General features: G+C 43.5%; 1 protein-coding gene across 2 annotated transcripts; it reads left to right on the top strand.

Moving 5' to 3' along the window:
- The first annotated feature begins 992 nt into the window (after positions 1-992).
- On the top strand, positions 993-15,085 carry LOC121567026 (peroxisomal sarcosine oxidase-like). 2 transcript variants are annotated; one of them, XM_041876964.1, is made up of 5 exons: positions 993-1,110; positions 7,851-8,003; positions 8,659-8,808; positions 13,126-13,201; positions 14,669-15,085. In XM_041876964.1, the coding sequence occupies exons 2-5, from the start codon at positions 7,860-7,862 to the stop codon at positions 14,797-14,799; spliced, it is 501 nt and encodes a 166-aa protein (XP_041732898.1). In that variant the 5' UTR covers positions 993-1,110; positions 7,851-7,859; the 3' UTR covers positions 14,800-15,085. The 2 variants fall into 2 exon arrangements, with proteins under 2 accessions (XP_041732898.1, XP_041732900.1); XM_041876966.2 differs by having other exon boundaries at positions 14,410-14,759.
- Positions 15,086-19,060: the final 3,975 nt, after the last annotated feature.

The raw sequence follows: 19,060 nt of genomic DNA, 5'->3' as shown, positions 1-19,060 counted from the left end.
CTTGGAACAATTATCCTGTCTTGTATAGTATTGATTGAACAGATTTTTCCTCTCTTTTGTGCAGATCAAGCATAAGGCATACATTACAATTTGTCATTAGTTGTGATAATAGATGTTTCTACAGCCGCCAAGATTTCCACCATGCATTTTATTCTGTCTGAATGTCTAGTTTCATAACCTCCTATCAACATTCTGTCTCACAATCTGCCAGCATCGATCATTTCTCCTTGATGTTTTGTGAAAGGGGGGTGTGTCTTTGAGAGTTTGCACATGTGCATAACCGTGAGTGTTTTTCCGCTATACGTATGTTAACTGTGTGATTATGAACAAACTACTCTCACTTCAAGTCTGAAGCCAAGGTTTCTGACATATCAGTCATGTTAATGCCTCTAACTGGACTCTTATCATCAGCAGTAGTTCTGGGACTGACTGGTGTAGATGTCCAACTTGGCTCTCTGTCAGACCCAGCTGTTACCATGCCAGCCGTTACTATGCGGAGACAGACAGACCACTCTTCTCTGACTGTATCATTCTGAGCCTCCTTGACCTTGTACCTTTGTACACAGAGACTAGAACTCACCCATCACACTCAGCAGATAGGCTGTATCTCACAAGCTCAAAGAGGTTCGCAGGTCACTAACCTGCACTCTAATCTAGTAGATATTAAGACTGCTTCATTCCGGTTTCAGCTGCCCTGCCCCTTGGTTGGTTCTCTATTACCTGCCTAGACATCCACATTCCCCTCCCTTCCTATTCAACTTTAACAAACCCTCGATGATGGAGAAGTTCACCTCAGGATTTGTTGTGCCTGGGATGCTTATATGGACCGTAAACTTCACTTGCACTTTCATTTATTTACACGTTACCTGCTTGATACTATTCCACTTTAGTTACTAAGGTTCCTCTGTGTCAGTTTGGTCTCATTCATTTTGAACACACCTTGCGTACCTCACACTACAGTAACCATTCTCTCTCTCCATCACCAGGGACAGTTCCAAAAACTGGGGGTGTGATTAAGGACAGACAGAAGGTGACTGTCATCATACCGGGCTCTGTGGTAACCGTGACGACAGTCAGCGGGGTGTACAGAGCCTTCAGCTACCACTGCAGGTAGGCTACTCACTGTAGAATCAAATCAAATCAAATCAAATTGTATTGGTCACATGCGCCGAATACAACAGGTGCAGACATTACAGTGAAATGCTTACTTACAGCCCTTAACCAACAGTGCATTTATTTTAACAAAAAAAGTAAAAATAAAACAACAACAAAAAAAGTGTTGAGAAAAAAAGAGCAGAAGTAAAATAAAATAACAGAAGTAAAGAGCAGAAGTAAAATAAAATAACAGTAGGGAGGCTATATATACAGGGGGGTACCGGTGCAGAGTCAATGTGCGGGGGCACCGGCTAGTTGAGATAGTTGAAGTAATATGTACATGTGGGTAGAGTTAAAGTGACTATGCATAAATAATTAACAGAGTAGCAGCAGCGTAAAAAGGATGGGGTGGGGGGGCACTGCAAATAGTCCATGATTAGCTGTTCAGGAGTCTTATGGCTTGGGGGTAAAAGCTGTTGAGAAGTCTTTTGGACCTAGACTTGGCACTCCGGTACCGCTTGCCGTGCGGTAGCAGGGAGAACAGTCTATGACTAGGGTGGCTGGAGTCTTTGACAATTTTGAGGGCCTTCCTCTGACACCGCCTGGTATAGAGTTCCTGGATGGCAGGAAGCTTGGCCCCAGTGATGTACTGGGCCGTACGCACTACCCTCTGTAGTGCCTTGCGGTCGGAGGCCAAGCAGTTGCCATACCAGGCGGTGATGCAACCAGTCAGGATGCTCTCGATGGTGCAGCTGTAGAATTTTTTGAGGATCTGAGGACCCATGCCAAATCTTTTCAGTCTCCTGAGGGGGAATAGGCTTTGTCGTGCCCTCTTCACGACTGTCTTGGTGTGTTTGGACCATGATAGTTCGTTGGTGATGTGGACACCAAGGAACTTGAAGCTCTCAACCTGTTCCACTACAGCCCCGTCGATGAGAATGGGGGCGTGCTCAGTCCTCTTTTTTTTCCTGTAGTCCACAATCATCTCCTTTGTCTTGGTCACGTTGAGGGAGAGGTTGTTGTCCTGGCACCACACGGCCAGATCTCTGACCTCCTCCCTATAGGCTGTGTCGTATATGATGAATGGTGGTCGTCCTTGCTGATGAACAAAAGGAGTCCGCTCATACTGAACGTTGATCATAAGGTTTATTCAGATCACAAGCTTCAGCATGAGTAACAGGTGACATGACACCCGGAGAGCAGTGTCCTCCAATTCTAATGTCTGCTCTGTCCTATCTTCTTCGTGTGCCCCTATTTATAACCAATGCAACAAGATGGGCTCCCTCTTCTGGCCAGTTTTACAATACACTTCCTGTCTATTATATGTTACATTATACTAAACATTGCCTTTTGATACTAACATAACCAACATTCCATTTCTTCATGAAAAACATTTAAAACAGTCATAATTTCCATACACTACAGCTGTCTCATCGTTGTCGGTGATCAGGCCTACCACTGTTGTGTCGTCTGCAAACTTAATGATGGTGTTGGAGTCGTGCCTGGCCATGCAGTCATGGGTGAACAGAGAGTACAGAAGGGGACTGAGCACGCACCCCTGAGGGGCCCCCGTGTTGAGGATCAGTGTGGCAGATGTGTTTTTACCTACCCTTACCACCTGGGGGTGGCCCGTCAGGAAGTCCAGGATCCAGTTGCAAAGGGAGGTGTTTAGTCCCAGGATCCTTAGCTTAGAACCAGTCAACTCTAACATGAGCTCACACTCCAATGCACTCCAGTGGAATGCAGTCCACTATTGTCACACCAGGCATGCTATGATATGCTCCATATCTTTGATATGGTCAAACCGCACTGTCACTCATATTAACCACACTGTCACACATGTTATGCACTCAAATACAAATAGACAATATGCCACTTGCAATCAAGATTTACGGTGCATGTATTTGACAACACAAGATGTAATTTTTTTAATTTATTTTTATTTCACCTTTATTTAACCAGGTAAGCCAGTTGAGAACAAGTTCTCATTTACAACTGCAACCTGGCCAAGATAAAGCAAAGCAGTGCGATAAAAACAACAACACAGAGTTACATATGGGGTAAAAAAACATAAAGTTAAAAAATACAACAGAAAATATATATACAGTGTGTGCAAATGTAGCAAGTTATGGAGGTAAGGCAATAAATAGGCTATAGTGCAAAATAATTACAATTAGTATTAACACTGGAATGCTAGATGTGCAAGAGATTATGTGCAAATAGAGATACTGGGGTGCAAAAGAGCAAAATAAATAACAATATAGGGATGAGGTAGTTGGGTGGGCTAATTTCAGATGGGCTGTGTACAGGTGCAGTGATCGGTAAGGTGCTCTGACAACTGATGCTTAAAGTTAGTGAGGGAGATAAGAGTCTCCAGCTTCAGAGATGTTTGCAATTCGTTCCAGTCATTGGCAGCAGAGAACTGGAAGGAAAGGCGGCCAAAGGAGGTGTTGGCTTTGGGGATGACCAGTGAGATATAGCTGCTGGAGCGCAGACTACGGGTGGGTGCTGCTATGGTGACCAATGAGCTAAGATAAGGCGGGGATTTGCCTAGCAGTGATTTATAGATGGCCTGGAGCCAGTGGGTTTGACGATGAACATGTAGTGAGGACCAGCCAACAAGAGCGTACAGGTCACAGTGGTGGGTAGTGTATGGGGCATTGGAGACAAAACGGATGGCACTGTGAAAGACTACATCCAATTTGCTGAGTAGAGTGTTGGAGGCTATTTTGTAAATGACATCGCCGAAGTCAAGGATCGGTAGGATAGTCAGTTTTACGAGGGCATGTTTGGCAGCATGAGTGAAGGAGGCTTTGTTGCGAAATAGGAAGCCGATTCTAGATTTAACTTTGGATTGGAGATTCTTAATGTGAGTCTGGAAGGAGAGTTTACAGGCTAACCAGACACCTAGGTATTTGTAGTTGTCCACATACTCTAGGTCAGACCCGTCGAGAGTAGTGATTCTAGTCGGGTGGGCGGGTGCCAGCAGTGTTCGATTGAAGAGCATGCATTTAGTTTTACTAGTGTTTAAGAGCAGTTGGAGGCTACTGAAGGAGTGTTGTATGGCATTGAAGCTCGTTTGGAGGTTTGTTAACACAGTGTCCAATGAAGGGCCAGATGTATACAAAATGGTGTCGTCTGCGTAGAGGTGGATCTGAGAGTCACCAGCAGCAAGAGCAACATCATTGATATACACAGAGAAAAGAGTCGGCCCAAGAATTGAACCCTGTGGCACCCCCATAGAGACTGCCATAGGTCCAGACAACAGGCCCTCCGATTTGACACATTGAACTCTATCTGAGAAGTAGTTGGTGAACCAGGCGAGGCAGTCATTTGAGAAACCAAGGCTATTTAGTCTGCCAATAAGAATGCGGTGGTTGACAGTCGAAAGCCTTGGCCAGGTCGATGAAGACGGCTGCACAGTACTGTCTATTATCGATCGCGGTTATAATATTGTTTAGGACCTTGAGCGTGGCTGAAGTGCACCCATGACCAGCTCGGAAACCAAAAGAAAGGTTTTAAAGAAAGGATTTAAAGCAGAAAGGATTTAAAGCTCTATTCCAGAGTTCAGCATGTTACCATAAAACCCTTACCCCATCACATCATTAATGTTAGTAGAGAAGGGCAACATTTTGTCCAACCCCAGGTCAAAAAACAAGTCCAATCTCCCTAAATATAGCCTCCCTCCCACAGGCTATAAGCAGGGAGCAATGACTCGCCATTGCTCTGGTTGGTTCACAGCAAACCAAGAGGGAGAGTCTGCAGCCCACTGCTGGCGGAACACTCAATCTACTATGAGGAATAAACAAAACAACCATTCCCAGACTATCTTTTACACAGGGTGGTAGGGACGGATCCTGCCAAGCAATCTCATAATATGTCACCCACCCAAATGAAAAGCTGATGAAAAAATACTGGGCGTTATTTAAGTTGAGAATTGGAGTTGGTATTGGAATTGCATTATTCAGGATAGCGAGAGGGGCCCATGGAAGCCATGCCTGAGTGAGCACATAGAGAAAGTATGAGGTATGAGTTTGCCTCAAATACTGCTCTCTCTCTCTCTCTCTCTCTCTCTCTCTCTCTCTCTCTCTCTCTCTCTCTCTCTCTCTCTCTCTCTCTCTCTCTCTCTCTCTCTCTCTCTCTCTCTCTCTCTCTCTCTCTGTCTCTCTGTCTCTCTCTCTCTCCCCTCTCTCTCTCTCTCTCTCTCTCTCTGTCTCTCTCTGTCTCTCTCTCCCTCTCTCTCTCTCTCTCTCTCTCTCTCTCTCTCTCTCTCTCTCTCTCTCTCTCTCTCTCTCTCTCCTCTCTCTCTCTCTCTCTCTCTCTCTCTCTCTCTCTCTCTCTCTCTCTCTCTCTCTCTCTCTCTCTCTCTCTCTCTCTCTCTCTCTCTCTCTTTAAACTGAAAGCTAGCGAACATTGTATCCTTATTACCACATGCTGGGAAGATGTGATTTGTATGAGTGTGTATGCATTTAATTAAATCCCCATTCTAGCTTCCGCTACACCACCGCTACTGTTGCAGTTGGATTAGATACAACGATGGTAATGGGTAGCTAGAGTGTCACGACTTCCGCCGAGGCTGCCTCCCCTCCTTGTTCGGGCAGGTGTCGGCATTCGGCGTCACCGGCTTACTAGCTACTGCCGATCCATTTATCATCACTCCATTTGTCTTGTCTTCAATCACACACACCTGGTCCTTATCCCTCATTAGTCATTGTATAAGTGTTCCCTCTGCTTCCTTGTCTGTGTGGGTGATTGTTAATTGGGGAGGTTAGTGAAGCTCGATGGAGATCGTGTATTTTGTATAGACGGGAGATTTTCCCGTGTGCCCTGTATTTTCCAGTGCGCCTGTTTTGTGCCCTGGAGTGTGTTTGACGCATTTCTGCGTAAACCTGTATTTTGCGGATTAAAGCCTGTTATTCTGTGATTTACCCTCCTGCGCCTGACTCCTTCAACACCACCTCATCACATACAGTGGGGAAAAAAAGTATTTAGTCAGCCACCAATTGTGCAAGTTCTTCCACTTAAAAAGATGAGAGAGGCCTGTAATTTTCATCATAGGTACACGTCAACTATGACAGACAAATTGAGGAAAAAAAATCCAGAAAATCACATTGTAGGATTTTTAATGAATTTATTTGCAAATTATGGTGGAAAATAAGTATTTGGTCACCTACAAACAAGCAAGATTTCTGGCTCTCACAGACCTGTAACTTCTTCTTTAAGAGGCTCCTCTGTCCTCCACTCGTTACCTGTATTAATGGCACCTGTTTGAACTTGTTATCAGTATAAAAGACACCTGTCCACAACCTCAAACAGTCACACTCCGAACTCCACTATGGCCAAGAGCAAAGAGCTGTCAAAGGACACCAGAAACAAAATTGTAGACCTGCACCAGGCTGGGAAGACTGAATCTGCAATAGGTAATCAGCTTGGTTTGAAGAAATCAACTGTGGGAGCAATTATTAGGAAATGGAAGACATACAAGACCACTGATAATCTCCCTCGATCTGGGGCTCCACGCAAGATCTCACCCCGTGGGGTCAAAATGATCACAAGAACGGTGAGCAAAAATCCCAGAACCACACGGGGGGGACCTAGTGAATGACCTGCAGAGAGCTGGGACCAAAGTAACAAAGCCTACCATCAGTAACACACTACGCCGCCAGGGACTCAAATCCTGCAGTGCAAGACATGTCCCCCTGCTTAAGCCAGTACATGTCCAGGCCCGTCTGAAGTTTGCTAGAGTGCATTTGGATGATCCAGAGGAGGATTGGGAGAATGTCATATGGTCAGATGAAACCAAAATATAACTTTTTGGTAAAAACTCAACTCGTCGTGTTTGGAGGACAAAGAATGCTGAGTTGCATCCAAAGAACACCATACCTACTGTGAAGCATGGGGGTGGAAACATCATGCTTTGGGGCTGTTTTTCTGCAAAGGGACCAGGACGACTGATCCGTGTAAAGGAAAGAATGAATGGGGCCATGTATCGTGAGATTTTGAGTGAAAACCTCCTTCCATCAGCAAGGGCATTGAAGATGAAACGTGGCTGGGTCTTTCAGCATGACAATGATCCCAAACACACCGCCCGGGCAACGAAGGAGTGGCTTCGTAAGAAGCATTTCAAGGTCCTGGAGTGGCCTAACCAGTCTCCAGATCTCAACCCCATAGAAAATCTTTGGAGGGAGTTGAAAGTCTGTGTTGCCCAGCGACAGCCCCAAAACATCACTGTTCTAGAGGAGATCTGCATGGAGGAATGGGCCAAAATACCAGCAACAGTGTGTGAAAACCTTGTGAAGACTTACAGAAAATGTTTGACCTGTGTCATTGCCAACAAAGGGTATATAACAAAGTATTGAGAAACTTTTGTTATTGACCAAATACTTATTTTCCACCATAATTTGCAAATAAATTCATAAAAAAATCCTACAATGTGATTTTCTGGATTTTTTTCCCTCATTTTGTCTGTCATAGTTGACGTGTACCTATGATGAAAATTACAGGCCTCTCTCATCTTTTTAAGTGGGAGAACTTGCACAATTGGTGGCTGACTAAATACTTTTTTTCCCCACTGTAGAGGGAGGTGAGGTGGAGGGGGGAGGGAAACATATTCCCAAGTGCAAGGATCTTCTTTAATCAAATCCCTAATCAAACCCAGAATCATTTCTATGGAGGCCTATGCTTGGGCCCCACGTCCGTCCTGTCTGTCTGTCTATCTGTCTATCTGTCTGTCTGTTGCTCCCCTGATTAACTAGGTGATAAAGATGAATGTGTGCTACTGGAGGGAAAAGGTCCCTGGCTCCTACAACGTCCAGCACCGCTTCCCCTGCTTCATCCAGCTGGAGTCAGAGGAGGCTAAGCATTACATCTACGGCCTCCCATCCAATGAATACCCAGGCCTGATGAAGGTTTGGGCTTTTAGATAACATAATGTTCCACACAGGATTCAGTGATGCATTTGCTTTAGGTCTCAAGCAAGGTTACTAAACACACAAGCATAGTTCACCAAACCACCTCCATTACACTGTTTCCTGGTCTTATTGTGTCGAATTTAAATAGAAATACATTAAACTTTTGCTGAGCTCAGAAGTAGGGCAGCAACACTGTCTGCTTCCAAAGTTCGCCAACACTTCCGGATACATAATCACAGCGGAATGTTGACTGTGTTGCGCTTCCATTTTCTATTCCATCTCTATTTTCAGCATGATGGCGAGTCAGCAGGAGTTGGGAGAGTAATAGCAGCACCCAACATGCAGGCAAAGGAGAGGGACAGATGGCTGTGCCACATCACATTATTCACTCTGTGGTGTAGTCAACAGTGCTTTGTAACCCATGTACTGTAGATAGATGGCTAATGCTAAATAAAATGTTGCCACACTTAATTACCTTCCAAAATAAAATGTGGCCACACGTCATAGAACATTGTATTTACATTATATAGGCGTTATACTGTTCTGCCTACAGTCAATGTTCCTGGTAAGTGCACTTAGACTCTATGTAAACAAACTGTATTGAACTGAATTAAAGGTCAGTTGATGTTATTTTTGTTCTCTGTTTTCGAAGATTTGCTGCCACAAGGGCCCTGAGACGGACCCTGACGAGAGGGACAGACAGACAGAGAGGGGGGACATAGACATCCTACAGCGCTACATCATCCGCTGCTTCCCTGGCCTGGTGCCCATCCCTGCTGTGGTGGAGAGCTGCATGTACACAGTGAGTATTACCAGTCTCAGAGCTGCATGTAGACAGTGAGTATTACCAGTCTCAGAGCTGCATGTACAAAGTGAGTATTAAAACTCTCAGAGCTGTATGTACACAGTGAGTATTACCAGTCTCAGAGAAGCATGTACACAGTGAGTATTGCCAGTCTCAGAGAAGCATGTACACAGTGAGTATTACCAGTCTCAGAGCTGCATGTACACAGTGAGTATTACCAGTCTCAGAGAAGCATGTACACAGTGAGTATTAATACTCTGAGTTGCATGTACGCAGTGATTATTAATACTCTCAGAGCTGCATGTACACAGTGAGTATTAACAGTTTCAAAGCTGCATGTACACAGTGAGTATTAACAGTCTCAGAGTTACATGTACACAGTGAGTATTAATACTATCAGAGCTGCATGTACACATTGAGTATTAATACTCTCAGAGCTGCATGTACACAGTGAGTATTACCAATCTCAGAGCTGCATGTACACAGTGAGTATTACCAGTCTCAGAGCTGCATGTACACAGTGAGTATTACCAGTCTCAGAGTTACATGTACACAGTGAGTATTAACAGTCTCAGAGTTACATGTACACAGTGAGTATTAATACTCTCAGAGCTGCATGTACACAGTGAGTATTACCAATCTCAGAGCTGCATGTACACAGTGAGTATTACCAGTCTCAGAGCTGTATGTACACAGTGAGTATTACCAATCTCAGAGCTGCATGTACACAGTGAGTATTACCAGTCTCAGAGCTGCATGTACACAGTGAGTATTACCAATCTCAGAACTGCATGTAGACAGTGAGTATTACCAATCTCAGAGCTGCATGTACACAGTGAGTATTACCAATCTCAGAGCTGCATGTACACAGTGAGTATTACCAGTCTCAGAGCTGCATGTACACAGTGAGTATTACCAGTCTCAGAGAAGCATGTACACAGTGAGTATTAATACTCTGAGTTGCATGTACGCAGTGATTATTAATACTCTCAGAGCTGCATGTACACAGTGAGTATTAACCGTTTCAAAGCTGCATGTACACAGTGAGTATTAACAGTCTCAGAGTTACATGTACACAGTGAGTATTAATACTCTCAGAGCTGCATGTACACAGTGAGTATTACCAATCTCAGAGCTGCATGTACACAGTGAGTATTAACAGTCTCAGAGCTGCATGTACACAGTGAGTATTACCAGTCTCAGAGCTGCATGTACATCATGTTAACATCTCTGCTGCTTACTCTGTCCTAGTAATGGCCATATTAAATTGATCCACAATGGCAATTTACTCTGAATCAGTGTAACATCATCCTTTCAGTTAGGCTTAATTACAGTGTGGGAAAAAAGTATTTGATCCCCTGCTGATTTTGTACGTTTGCCCACTGACAAATAAATGATCAGTCTATAATTTTAATGGTAGGTTTATTTGAACAGTGAGAGACAGAATAACAAAAAAAAAATCATGTCAAAAATGTTATAAATTGATTGCATTTTAATGAGGGAAATAAATATTTGACCCCCTCTCAATCAGAAAGATTTCTGGCTCCCAGATGTCTTTTATACAGGTAACGAGCTGAGATTAGGAGCACACTCTTAAAGGGAGTGCTCCTAATCTCAGCTTGTTACCTGTATAAAAGACACCTGTCCACAGAAGCAATCAATCAATCAGATTCCAAACTCTCCACCATGGCCAAGACCAAAGAGCTCTCCAAGGATGTCAGGGACAAGATTGTAGACCTACACAAGGCTGGAATGGGCTACAAGACCATCACCAAGCAGCTTGGTAAGAAGGTGACAACAGTTGGTGCGATTATTCGCAAATGGAAGAAAGACAAAATAACTGTCAATCTCCCTCGGCCTGGGGCTCCATGCAAGATCTCACCTCGTGGAGTTGCAATGATCATGAGAACGGTGAGGAATCAGCCCAGAACTACACGGGAGGATCTTGTCAATGATCTCAAGGCAGCTGGGACCATAGTCACCAAGAAAACAATTGGTAACACACTACGCCGTGAAGGACTGAAATCCTGCAGCGCCCGCAAGGTCCCCCTGCTCAAGAAAGCACATATACAGGGCCGTCTGAAGTTTGCCAATGAACATCTGAATGATTCAGAGGAGAACTGGGTGAAAGTGTTGTGGTCAGATGAGACCAAAATGGAGCTCTTTGGCATCAACTCAACTCGCCATGTTTGGAGGAGGAGGAATGCTGCCTATGACCCCAAGAACACCATCCCCACCATCAAACATGGAGGTGGAAACATTATGCTTTGGGGGGGGGGGATTTCTGCTAAGGGGACAACTTCACCGCATCAAAGGAACGATGGACGGGGCCATGTACCGTCAAATCTTGGGTGAGAACCTCCTTCCCTCAGCCAGGGCATTGAAAATGGGTCGTGGATGGGTATTCCAGCATGACAATGACCCAAAACACACGGCCAAGGCAACAAAGGAGTGGCTCAAGAAGAAGCACATTAAGGTCATGTTGTGGCCTAGCCAGTCTCCAGACCTTAATCCCATAGAAAATCTGTGGAGGGAGCTGAAGGTTCGAGTTGCTAAACGTCAGCCTCGAAACCTTAATGACTTGGAGAAGATTTGCAAAGAGGAGTGGGACAAAATCCCTCCTGAGATGTGTGCAAACCTGGTGGCCAACTACAAGAAACGTCTGACCTCTGTGATTGCCAACAAGGGTTTTGCCACCAGGTACTAAGTCATGTTTTGCAGAGGGGTCAAATACTTATTTCCCTCATTAAAATGCAAATCAATTTATAACATTTTTGACATGCGTTTTTCTGGATTTTTTTGTTGTTATTCTGTCTCTCACTGTTCAAATAAACCTACCATTAAAATTATAGACTGATCATGTCTTTGTCAGTGGGCAAACGTACAAAATCAGCAGGGGATCAAATACTTAATTCCCTCACTGTATTTATAATCTAAAAAAAGCCTATTTTAATATTTGATCTTCCCACCAAGGCAAGGTATAGAATAGAAATGTGATGAGGGTGGTTCTGGAGTTGAAAACGCAGAGAGAGAACCATTGTCCTGTTTGCCATGCCAATCACATCACATGCTGCATGACTGCATTACCTTTGGGATTAAAACACTAATGGAAAACATCACAGACACTGAATATCATTGGACACCACATGTCATTCCTGTGCTGTAGTCAGAGTAGCCTACTGATTGGAGAATTATTAAAGCACAGTAAGGGAGAGTGGGGTAAGTTGAGCCATTCTTTACATTCAGCATCACTCCATCAAGGGAAATATAGTATTATTTGTAACAAAGATATCTGCATATATTTCAGGATGTTGTGTATCCCTGGAAATAATCAGAATTCATGTAAACATTACAGTTTTGAAAACATAGCTTGTCCAAAAAAAGTGGTCTCTTGGCAGAACCTACCCCGGGTATGGGGTAAGTTGAGACATGGGACAGGGTAAATTAAGCCCCCTACACATTTATGTACTGAATGAAATATTACCAATACCTTTTTAAAACCATGTCTGTCTTTATTTTTCAAACACAATTCATCACAATCACATTTTGTCTTTTAATAATGTTAAGCATATTTTAACACAGCCTTAACACCTAACAAACACTTTGTACTTTTTACATAGGCCAAGCCCTGTTGTTACCTCATATCCCAGTGATAATGCCTTGCATTACGCCTGGGAAGAAAACGCTTCAATTTGCTCATCTTGCCATTGGCTCAACCATTGATTCAAGTTACCCCAAGGCAAACATTTTGACTATATTAGCCCACAGCTACAAGGATGCTCTATCTTGCTAGGTTTAGAACCTCATATTGAAGCTTATAGAGACCCTAACTGATGTATAGAACAATCTTTAAATTATCTACTTTGGTTTAGGGACAAGCATCATGAAACCTCTAAGAATAAATTCATTTGACTTGATGAAAATCTGTTTTTTGGACCTAATTTGCTCACCACTTTTTCCATGTGGTTTCTTCTTTCACACTCCATGAAATGACGACCTCTTCCTAAATATTAGGTCAAATTATTAATTTTGTGTATGTTTCCTAGAAACAAGGGTGGCTTTTGCTCATCTTACCCCACTCTCCACTACTGGATGTCATCTCCAATCCGCAAACAGATTGCAGCCAAAATGGACAGGATTTATTATTCTCAGATGAGTTTCTTTCACCAAGCTGCTGTTTCCCTCAATCTTTTTTCTCTCTTTCCCTCCCATTATCGCTCACTCCCTCCATCCCTATCCTATTGCCACATTTAGCCTGAATCACCTCCCCCTCTCTTGTTCGCTCTCTCAATTCACCATCTCTTTCTGTTGCAGGTCACGCCAGACAACCATTTTGTCCTGGCCCACCATCCCACTCACAGTAACATCGTCATCGGAGCAGGCTTCTCAGGTGTGTACGTGCTGAACATGTGTATTGTCCTCTGAGCCTTTGTGGCCCAACATAACATGCCCCGCAGCTCCACATCATACCCCAACATGGCTACATCCATAGTGTCACTCACAACATACAGTATAACAGTGGGTGTGTGTGGATGAGCAAAACCCAAAGAGTTTGGCTTTAAAAATGTTTTTCACCACTGAGACCTGGCACACACTCAGGTCCAGAGTGGTGCTGAACATCACAGAGCCCTCTGAACCTACCTCAGCTCTGTGTGCTGTAGCTATGTCTTAGAGTGACATCTTACACAGGGGAAAGTCAGACAACTTTTAATTAGACAGTCTTTCAAGCCTGCTGTGAAAGGTGAAGAATTGAGCTTTGAGTCCAGACCCGTTTTATTCACTAATTAACGTTTGTGGTGCTCTCAGGGGCCCTCTCTCTCTCTCTCTCTCTCTCTCTCTCTCTCTCTCTCTCTCTGTCTGCTCTCTCTCTGTCTGTGTGAGAGGGAGAGCGAGAGGCAGGGTGGTGGTCCTCTCCTCTCCCTGTCCCAAAGGGCAGACGGCTGGGGTCTCCTGGCTCCTGTTCCATCTGCTCTGATAGCCGCCTCCTACAGTAATTATATGTGTAATTAATTTCCACTTGTAATTGCTTTTAAAGGACCTGGCTGGCACACAGTGCAGTTGGCTGGTGAGAGAGAGAGAGAGCGCTACTGTATAACAGGGAGGATTAACTCCACGGGTTAGAGAAAGACATTTGAGAAGCCACATAATCAATACAGGGACAAGTATGAATTAAATAAGTGTTTTGCTTCTGAACCCATTGGTCCCTTGGTGGTGGAATCTGGAAAAGTAACCATAATAGGATGAGGCCCATTGTGGTATGTTCAATCAGTGCACATGGCTACTCCCCCCCCCCCCCTTGAGGTATCAAAGGCCATATGCACAAGTGCTTTAAAGAAAGTCCTGGGGGTTGCCATGGTTACAAAGGCACCCAGTGGGTTTGGGCCTGCCATCGAGGGCCCCTCGCCTCTTCCTACGAAAAACGCATGTGGCGAACTGTCAGAGTGGCCTACAGTTTGTTCGCTATAGCCCCGGACACATAGCGCTGAGGCTTTTACGACTTCAAAGCCCGGGAGCTCTGAGACCTTTATCAAGCAGAGAGAAAACTAAAGCAAGGCATTCTTAAGCCCAATTGACATTGAGTTTTCCTTCCTCCCTCAGACCCATAGCAACAAGAAGAATACACCTCTCCTGAGTAGAGCGTCTGTTTCCTCATCTCACCCCTAGGCTGACAGCTCACGGCACGCTCATCGCTGAAAGGAGGGACAAATCTCCTTAATTTATCTCTGGCTTGAGCCCACTTAAATGAATAGATGCCCTGTGACGGTCAGAGCAATGGCTCCTGTCCCCTTTTATGTGCTCCGTCATGCAGGGCTCAAACAGGACCTGCCTCACTCACTGTGATTGGTTCTCCCCCCAGGTCACGGGTTCAAGTTTGGCCCAATCGTTGGCAAGCTGCTGTGTGAACTGAGCCAGGGAGAAGTGCCCTCCTATGACCTCTCCCCCTTCAGAATCAGACGCTTCCAAGCCCACTCCAAGTCAGCACTGTAGGATCGGGATCACTGGCTATAACATTGAAGACTTGAATGTGCCAAACCACAAAGAATAATTGAATGAAGATAGCAATGGCCTTAACCATTTTCTCAGGAATCAGACCTTTACAAAATGAAGATATTGAAGGTTTTCATACCAGTGTGGCTGAAGCCTACACAAACAATGGCCGCTGGCAAATAAATACGTACTTTTCTAGCTAATTGTTGAGAAAAGTGACGTAGGGACGAGAGCCTTGAAATGAGATGTGGAAACAATTCAATGATTCATTAAAGCTGATCTCTCACCTGCTGTGTTGTTAATACTGCTCTGTAAATCATACTCTCATAGCCTCTGCTTAGACCTGGGACCCATCCTGCATAATTTCAAACCAGACCAATAATAATAATAATAATAATAATAATAATAATAATAATTATTTATTACATTTGTAAAGCGCTTTCATTATACAAGAATAATCTCAAAGCGCACAAAATAAAATATCAAATAAAAAAATAGTTTAAAATAACAAAACAAATATACAGTATCTAACCATATCATGAAAGCAACAATCAAAGTCTAGGAGGACGGCCATAATGGGAGGCCACCTGATAGAGGTAAGTCTAAAGTCCAACTATAACATTGTTGGACGACTGTAAACGCATTAATCTGTGACAAATGGTATTCAACTTTTAAAATGGTACCCTTATTGGCTTGTATGATTTTATGCATCACTACCTCTCCCCTTCTCACTCCCCCGAGTGAGGCCTTTTTCAAGCGAAGCGCATAGTTAAAAAGACATCAGCCGTGGAACCATTTGTCTTTGCGCAGCCAGCTGTGTGTTTGTGTGTGTGCAGTGTGCAGCCTTCAGTGGCTCGTGTGTGCCTCTGCCTGTACCTATTTCCCCATGTAAACATTTTAATCACTAATCAGCCAGCCTGTTACAATGGGTGCCAACCACAGCCATCAGCGGGAATGAGAAAATGATACAGCGAGACACAGAGAGATCAGCGCACCACAGTCCCTCGGCTCTAAGTGACTTTGAATTGATAGAGAATTAGAAGATCATTAAACATGCAAATGCAAATATTCACCCACTAATATTCAAGGGGAAAGGACACACTGGAACATCTATTTCTAAACATGTCTGTATGGGATACGCTCTTAATAAGAAGAGTAACGTTTGAAAGTAGTGCCCTTTTTCTGCTTCTCTATAGCCAGCTTCATGGCTCTGGGTCCTAGCGCCTTTTTTGTACAATTGACCTTGCCACACTTGCTGTGCCACAAATACAAGTTAATGTAATAAGTGTTGAACTATCCCTTTAAGCACTTGATTGTCAAAGGATAATGATGGTCTGTCAGTGGGCAATTAGACTTTACCCTCAGGTAATCAGACATAGGCCATGTTATAGTATAACACAGAAACCGTAGTCTGAGGGGAGACAAGCCACCATGAGGAACCAGAAGCTCACCCTTGTTGCTGCCGATATGACATGGAGAAACAGGAAGAAATGTAGCTCGGAGAATGTTAGGAAACTCACACTGATAGCAGCTTTTTCCACATCACCACACTGCTAGAAGGTGGTAACACAAACAGATAAACAAGACCTGTTTTAATGTTTTCTCCTCTCAGGAGGGTTATTTGTCCTATCTGCCAGGTAGGTTCAGAGGGCAAGAATGCTGCTCCTATCAGATTGAACACCTGCCATTAATTTGAAAAGATGTGCTTAAGGGTCTTAAGGTTTTCATCTCTGATTTGCATATACAAATATCTTTCTACCACTGCTTCAATGCCAATAGAGCAATGGCTGTTATTTTTCACCAATCAGAGCTCTGTCAGCTTCCATGGAAGATAAAACAACTAACATAACACAGATTCCACTCAGTAGTTTTTTTCCTCTCATTTGTCTGTTCCCTCTCCATCTGCCCCCATCTGTGACAAGCCTTCTAAATAGTCCCAGATGTGTCAGAGTCTTAAGAATAAAAACAAACGTGTGAGAGAGAGACAGAAAGGACAAAATGACTGTCAACTATGAGAGTGAGTGCTAGGTACAGTGCTGTGAAAAAGTATTTGCCACCTTTCTGATATTCTCTATTTTTACATATTTTTATACTGAATGTTATCAGATCTTCAACCAAAACCTAATATTAGATAAAGGGAACCTGAGTGAACAAATAAGACAATTACATACTTATTTAATTTATTTAATAAACAAAGTTATGAAAAACCCAGTGCCCCTGTGTGAAAAAGTAATTGCCCCCTCACACTCAATAACTGGTTGTGCCACCTTTAACTGCAATGACTCCAACCAAAAGCTTCCTGTGGTTGTTGATCAGTCTCTCACATAGCTGTGGAGGAATTTTGGCCCACTCTTCCATGCAGAACTGCTTTAACTCAGCGACATTTGTGGGTTTTCAAGCATGAACTGCTCGTTTCAGATCCTGTCACAACATCTAAATTGGGATTTGATCTGGACTTTGACTAGGCCATTCCAAAAGTTCAAATTTGTTGCTTTTCAGCCATTTTTATGTAGACTTGATTGTGTGTTTTGGACCATTGTCTTGCTGCATGACTGCAGCTGCGCTTCAGCTTAAGCTCATATATACGTATGGCCTGACATTCTCCTGTAGAATTCTCTGATACAGAGCAGAATTCATGGTTCGTTCAATAATGGCAAGTCATCCAGGTCCTGAGGCAGCAAAGCATCCCCAAACCATCATACTACCACCACCATGCTTGACCATTGGTATTTGTATTTGCATTCATATTTATTATGGATCCCCATTAGCTGCTGCCTTCCAGGGTTCCAGCAAAATTAAGGCAGTTTATACAATTTAAAAAACATTACAATACATTCACAGATTTCACAACACACTGTGTGCCCTCAGGCCCCTACTCCACCAATACCACATATCTACAGTACAAAATCCATGTGTACGTGTGTGTGTATGCATGTGTCTGTGCCTATGTTTGTGTTGCTTCACAGTCCCCGCTGTTCCCTAAGGTGTATTTTTATCTGTTTTTTATATCAAATTTTACTGCTTGCATCAGTTACTTGATGTGGAATAGAGTTCCATGTAGTCATGGCTCTATGTAGTACTGTGTGCCTCCCATAGTCTGTTCTGGACTTGGGGACTGTGAAGAGACCTCTTGTGGCATGTCTTGTGGGGTATACATGGGTGTCCGAGCTGTGCGCCAGTAGTTCAAACAGACAGCTCGGTGCATTCAACATGTCAATACCTCTCACAAATACAAATAATGATGAAGTCAATCTCTCCTCCACTTTGAGTCGGGAGAGATTGACATGCATATTATTAATATTAGCTCTCTGTGTACATCCAACAGCCAGCCGTGCTGCCCTGTTCTGAGCCAATTGCAATTTTCCTAAGTCCCTTTTTGTGGCACCTGACCACACGACTGAACAGTAGTCCAGGTGCGATGAAACTAGAGCCTGTAGGACCTGCCTTGTTGATAGTGCTGTTAAGAAGGTAGAGCATTGCTTTATTATACCCCATCTTAGCTACTGTTGTATCAATGTTTTGACCATGACAGTTTACAATCCAGGGTTACTCTAAGCAGTTGAGTCACCTCAACTTGCTCAATTTCCACATGATTTAGTTGAGGTTTAGGGTTTAGTGAATGGATGTGATGAGATAATAAAGGTGCTGGAGCTTGTTTGTTTTTTTGCATTGTTTGCAACTTATTTTGTACATAAAGTTGCTGCTACCGTTTCTTATAACCGAAAAGAGCTTCTGGACATCAGAATTTTTTCTTTAATGAGTCCGACGCGGAGGACATACTGCTTTCCAGAGACCAGGCCCAAATCCCCGTCATTCGCGTTAAGAAATGGCGGAGATACAGAGGCAGAAGGTCGGGGTGCCTTATGGGTGATGCATAACTTTATGTTTATTAAACAAATGAAATAAGTATATCTTTTTTTTTTTTTTTTGTACACTCAGGTTCCCTTTATCTAATATTAGGTTTTGGTTGAAGATCTGATAACATTCAGTATAGAAAAAATTCAAAAATAGAGAAAATCAAAAAGAGGGCAAATCCTTTTTCACCGTAGCCATGGAAACGACTGTGATTTGGAAGAATTTGTGCAAGGTAAATGGAATGGTGTGAGTAATGAGGGGTACACAGGGGTGGTTAGGATCGGGAACCAAGGTGGATCTGAAACAGGTGGTGGAAGGAAGGTTGGTAGTCAACTGAAGGTGCATAGCAACATGCAGTATGTTAAGTGTTGTTTGGTAGCTAGACACCTGTCTGGATTACTAACAG

Source organism: Coregonus clupeaformis, chromosome 5 (genome assembly GCF_020615455.1).
Source record: "Coregonus clupeaformis isolate EN_2021a chromosome 5, ASM2061545v1, whole genome shotgun sequence".
NCBI lineage: Eukaryota > Metazoa > Chordata > Actinopteri > Salmoniformes > Salmonidae > Coregonus > Coregonus clupeaformis.
This window is presented reverse-complemented; position numbering and strand designations above follow the sequence as displayed.

Coding starts and splice junctions, on each gene's coding strand:
- LOC121567026 (XM_041876964.1), top strand. CDS start 7,860: ATGAATGTGTGCTACTGGAGGGAAAAGGTCCCTGGCTCCTACAACGTC. Junction 8,809..13,125: donor TGGAGAGCTGCATGTACACA/GTGAGTATTACC, acceptor TTTCTGTTGCAG/GTCACGCCAGACAACCATTT. Junction 13,202..14,668: donor CATCGGAGCAGGCTTCTCAG/GTGTGTACGTGC, acceptor TTCTCCCCCCAG/GTCACGGGTTCAAGTTTGGC.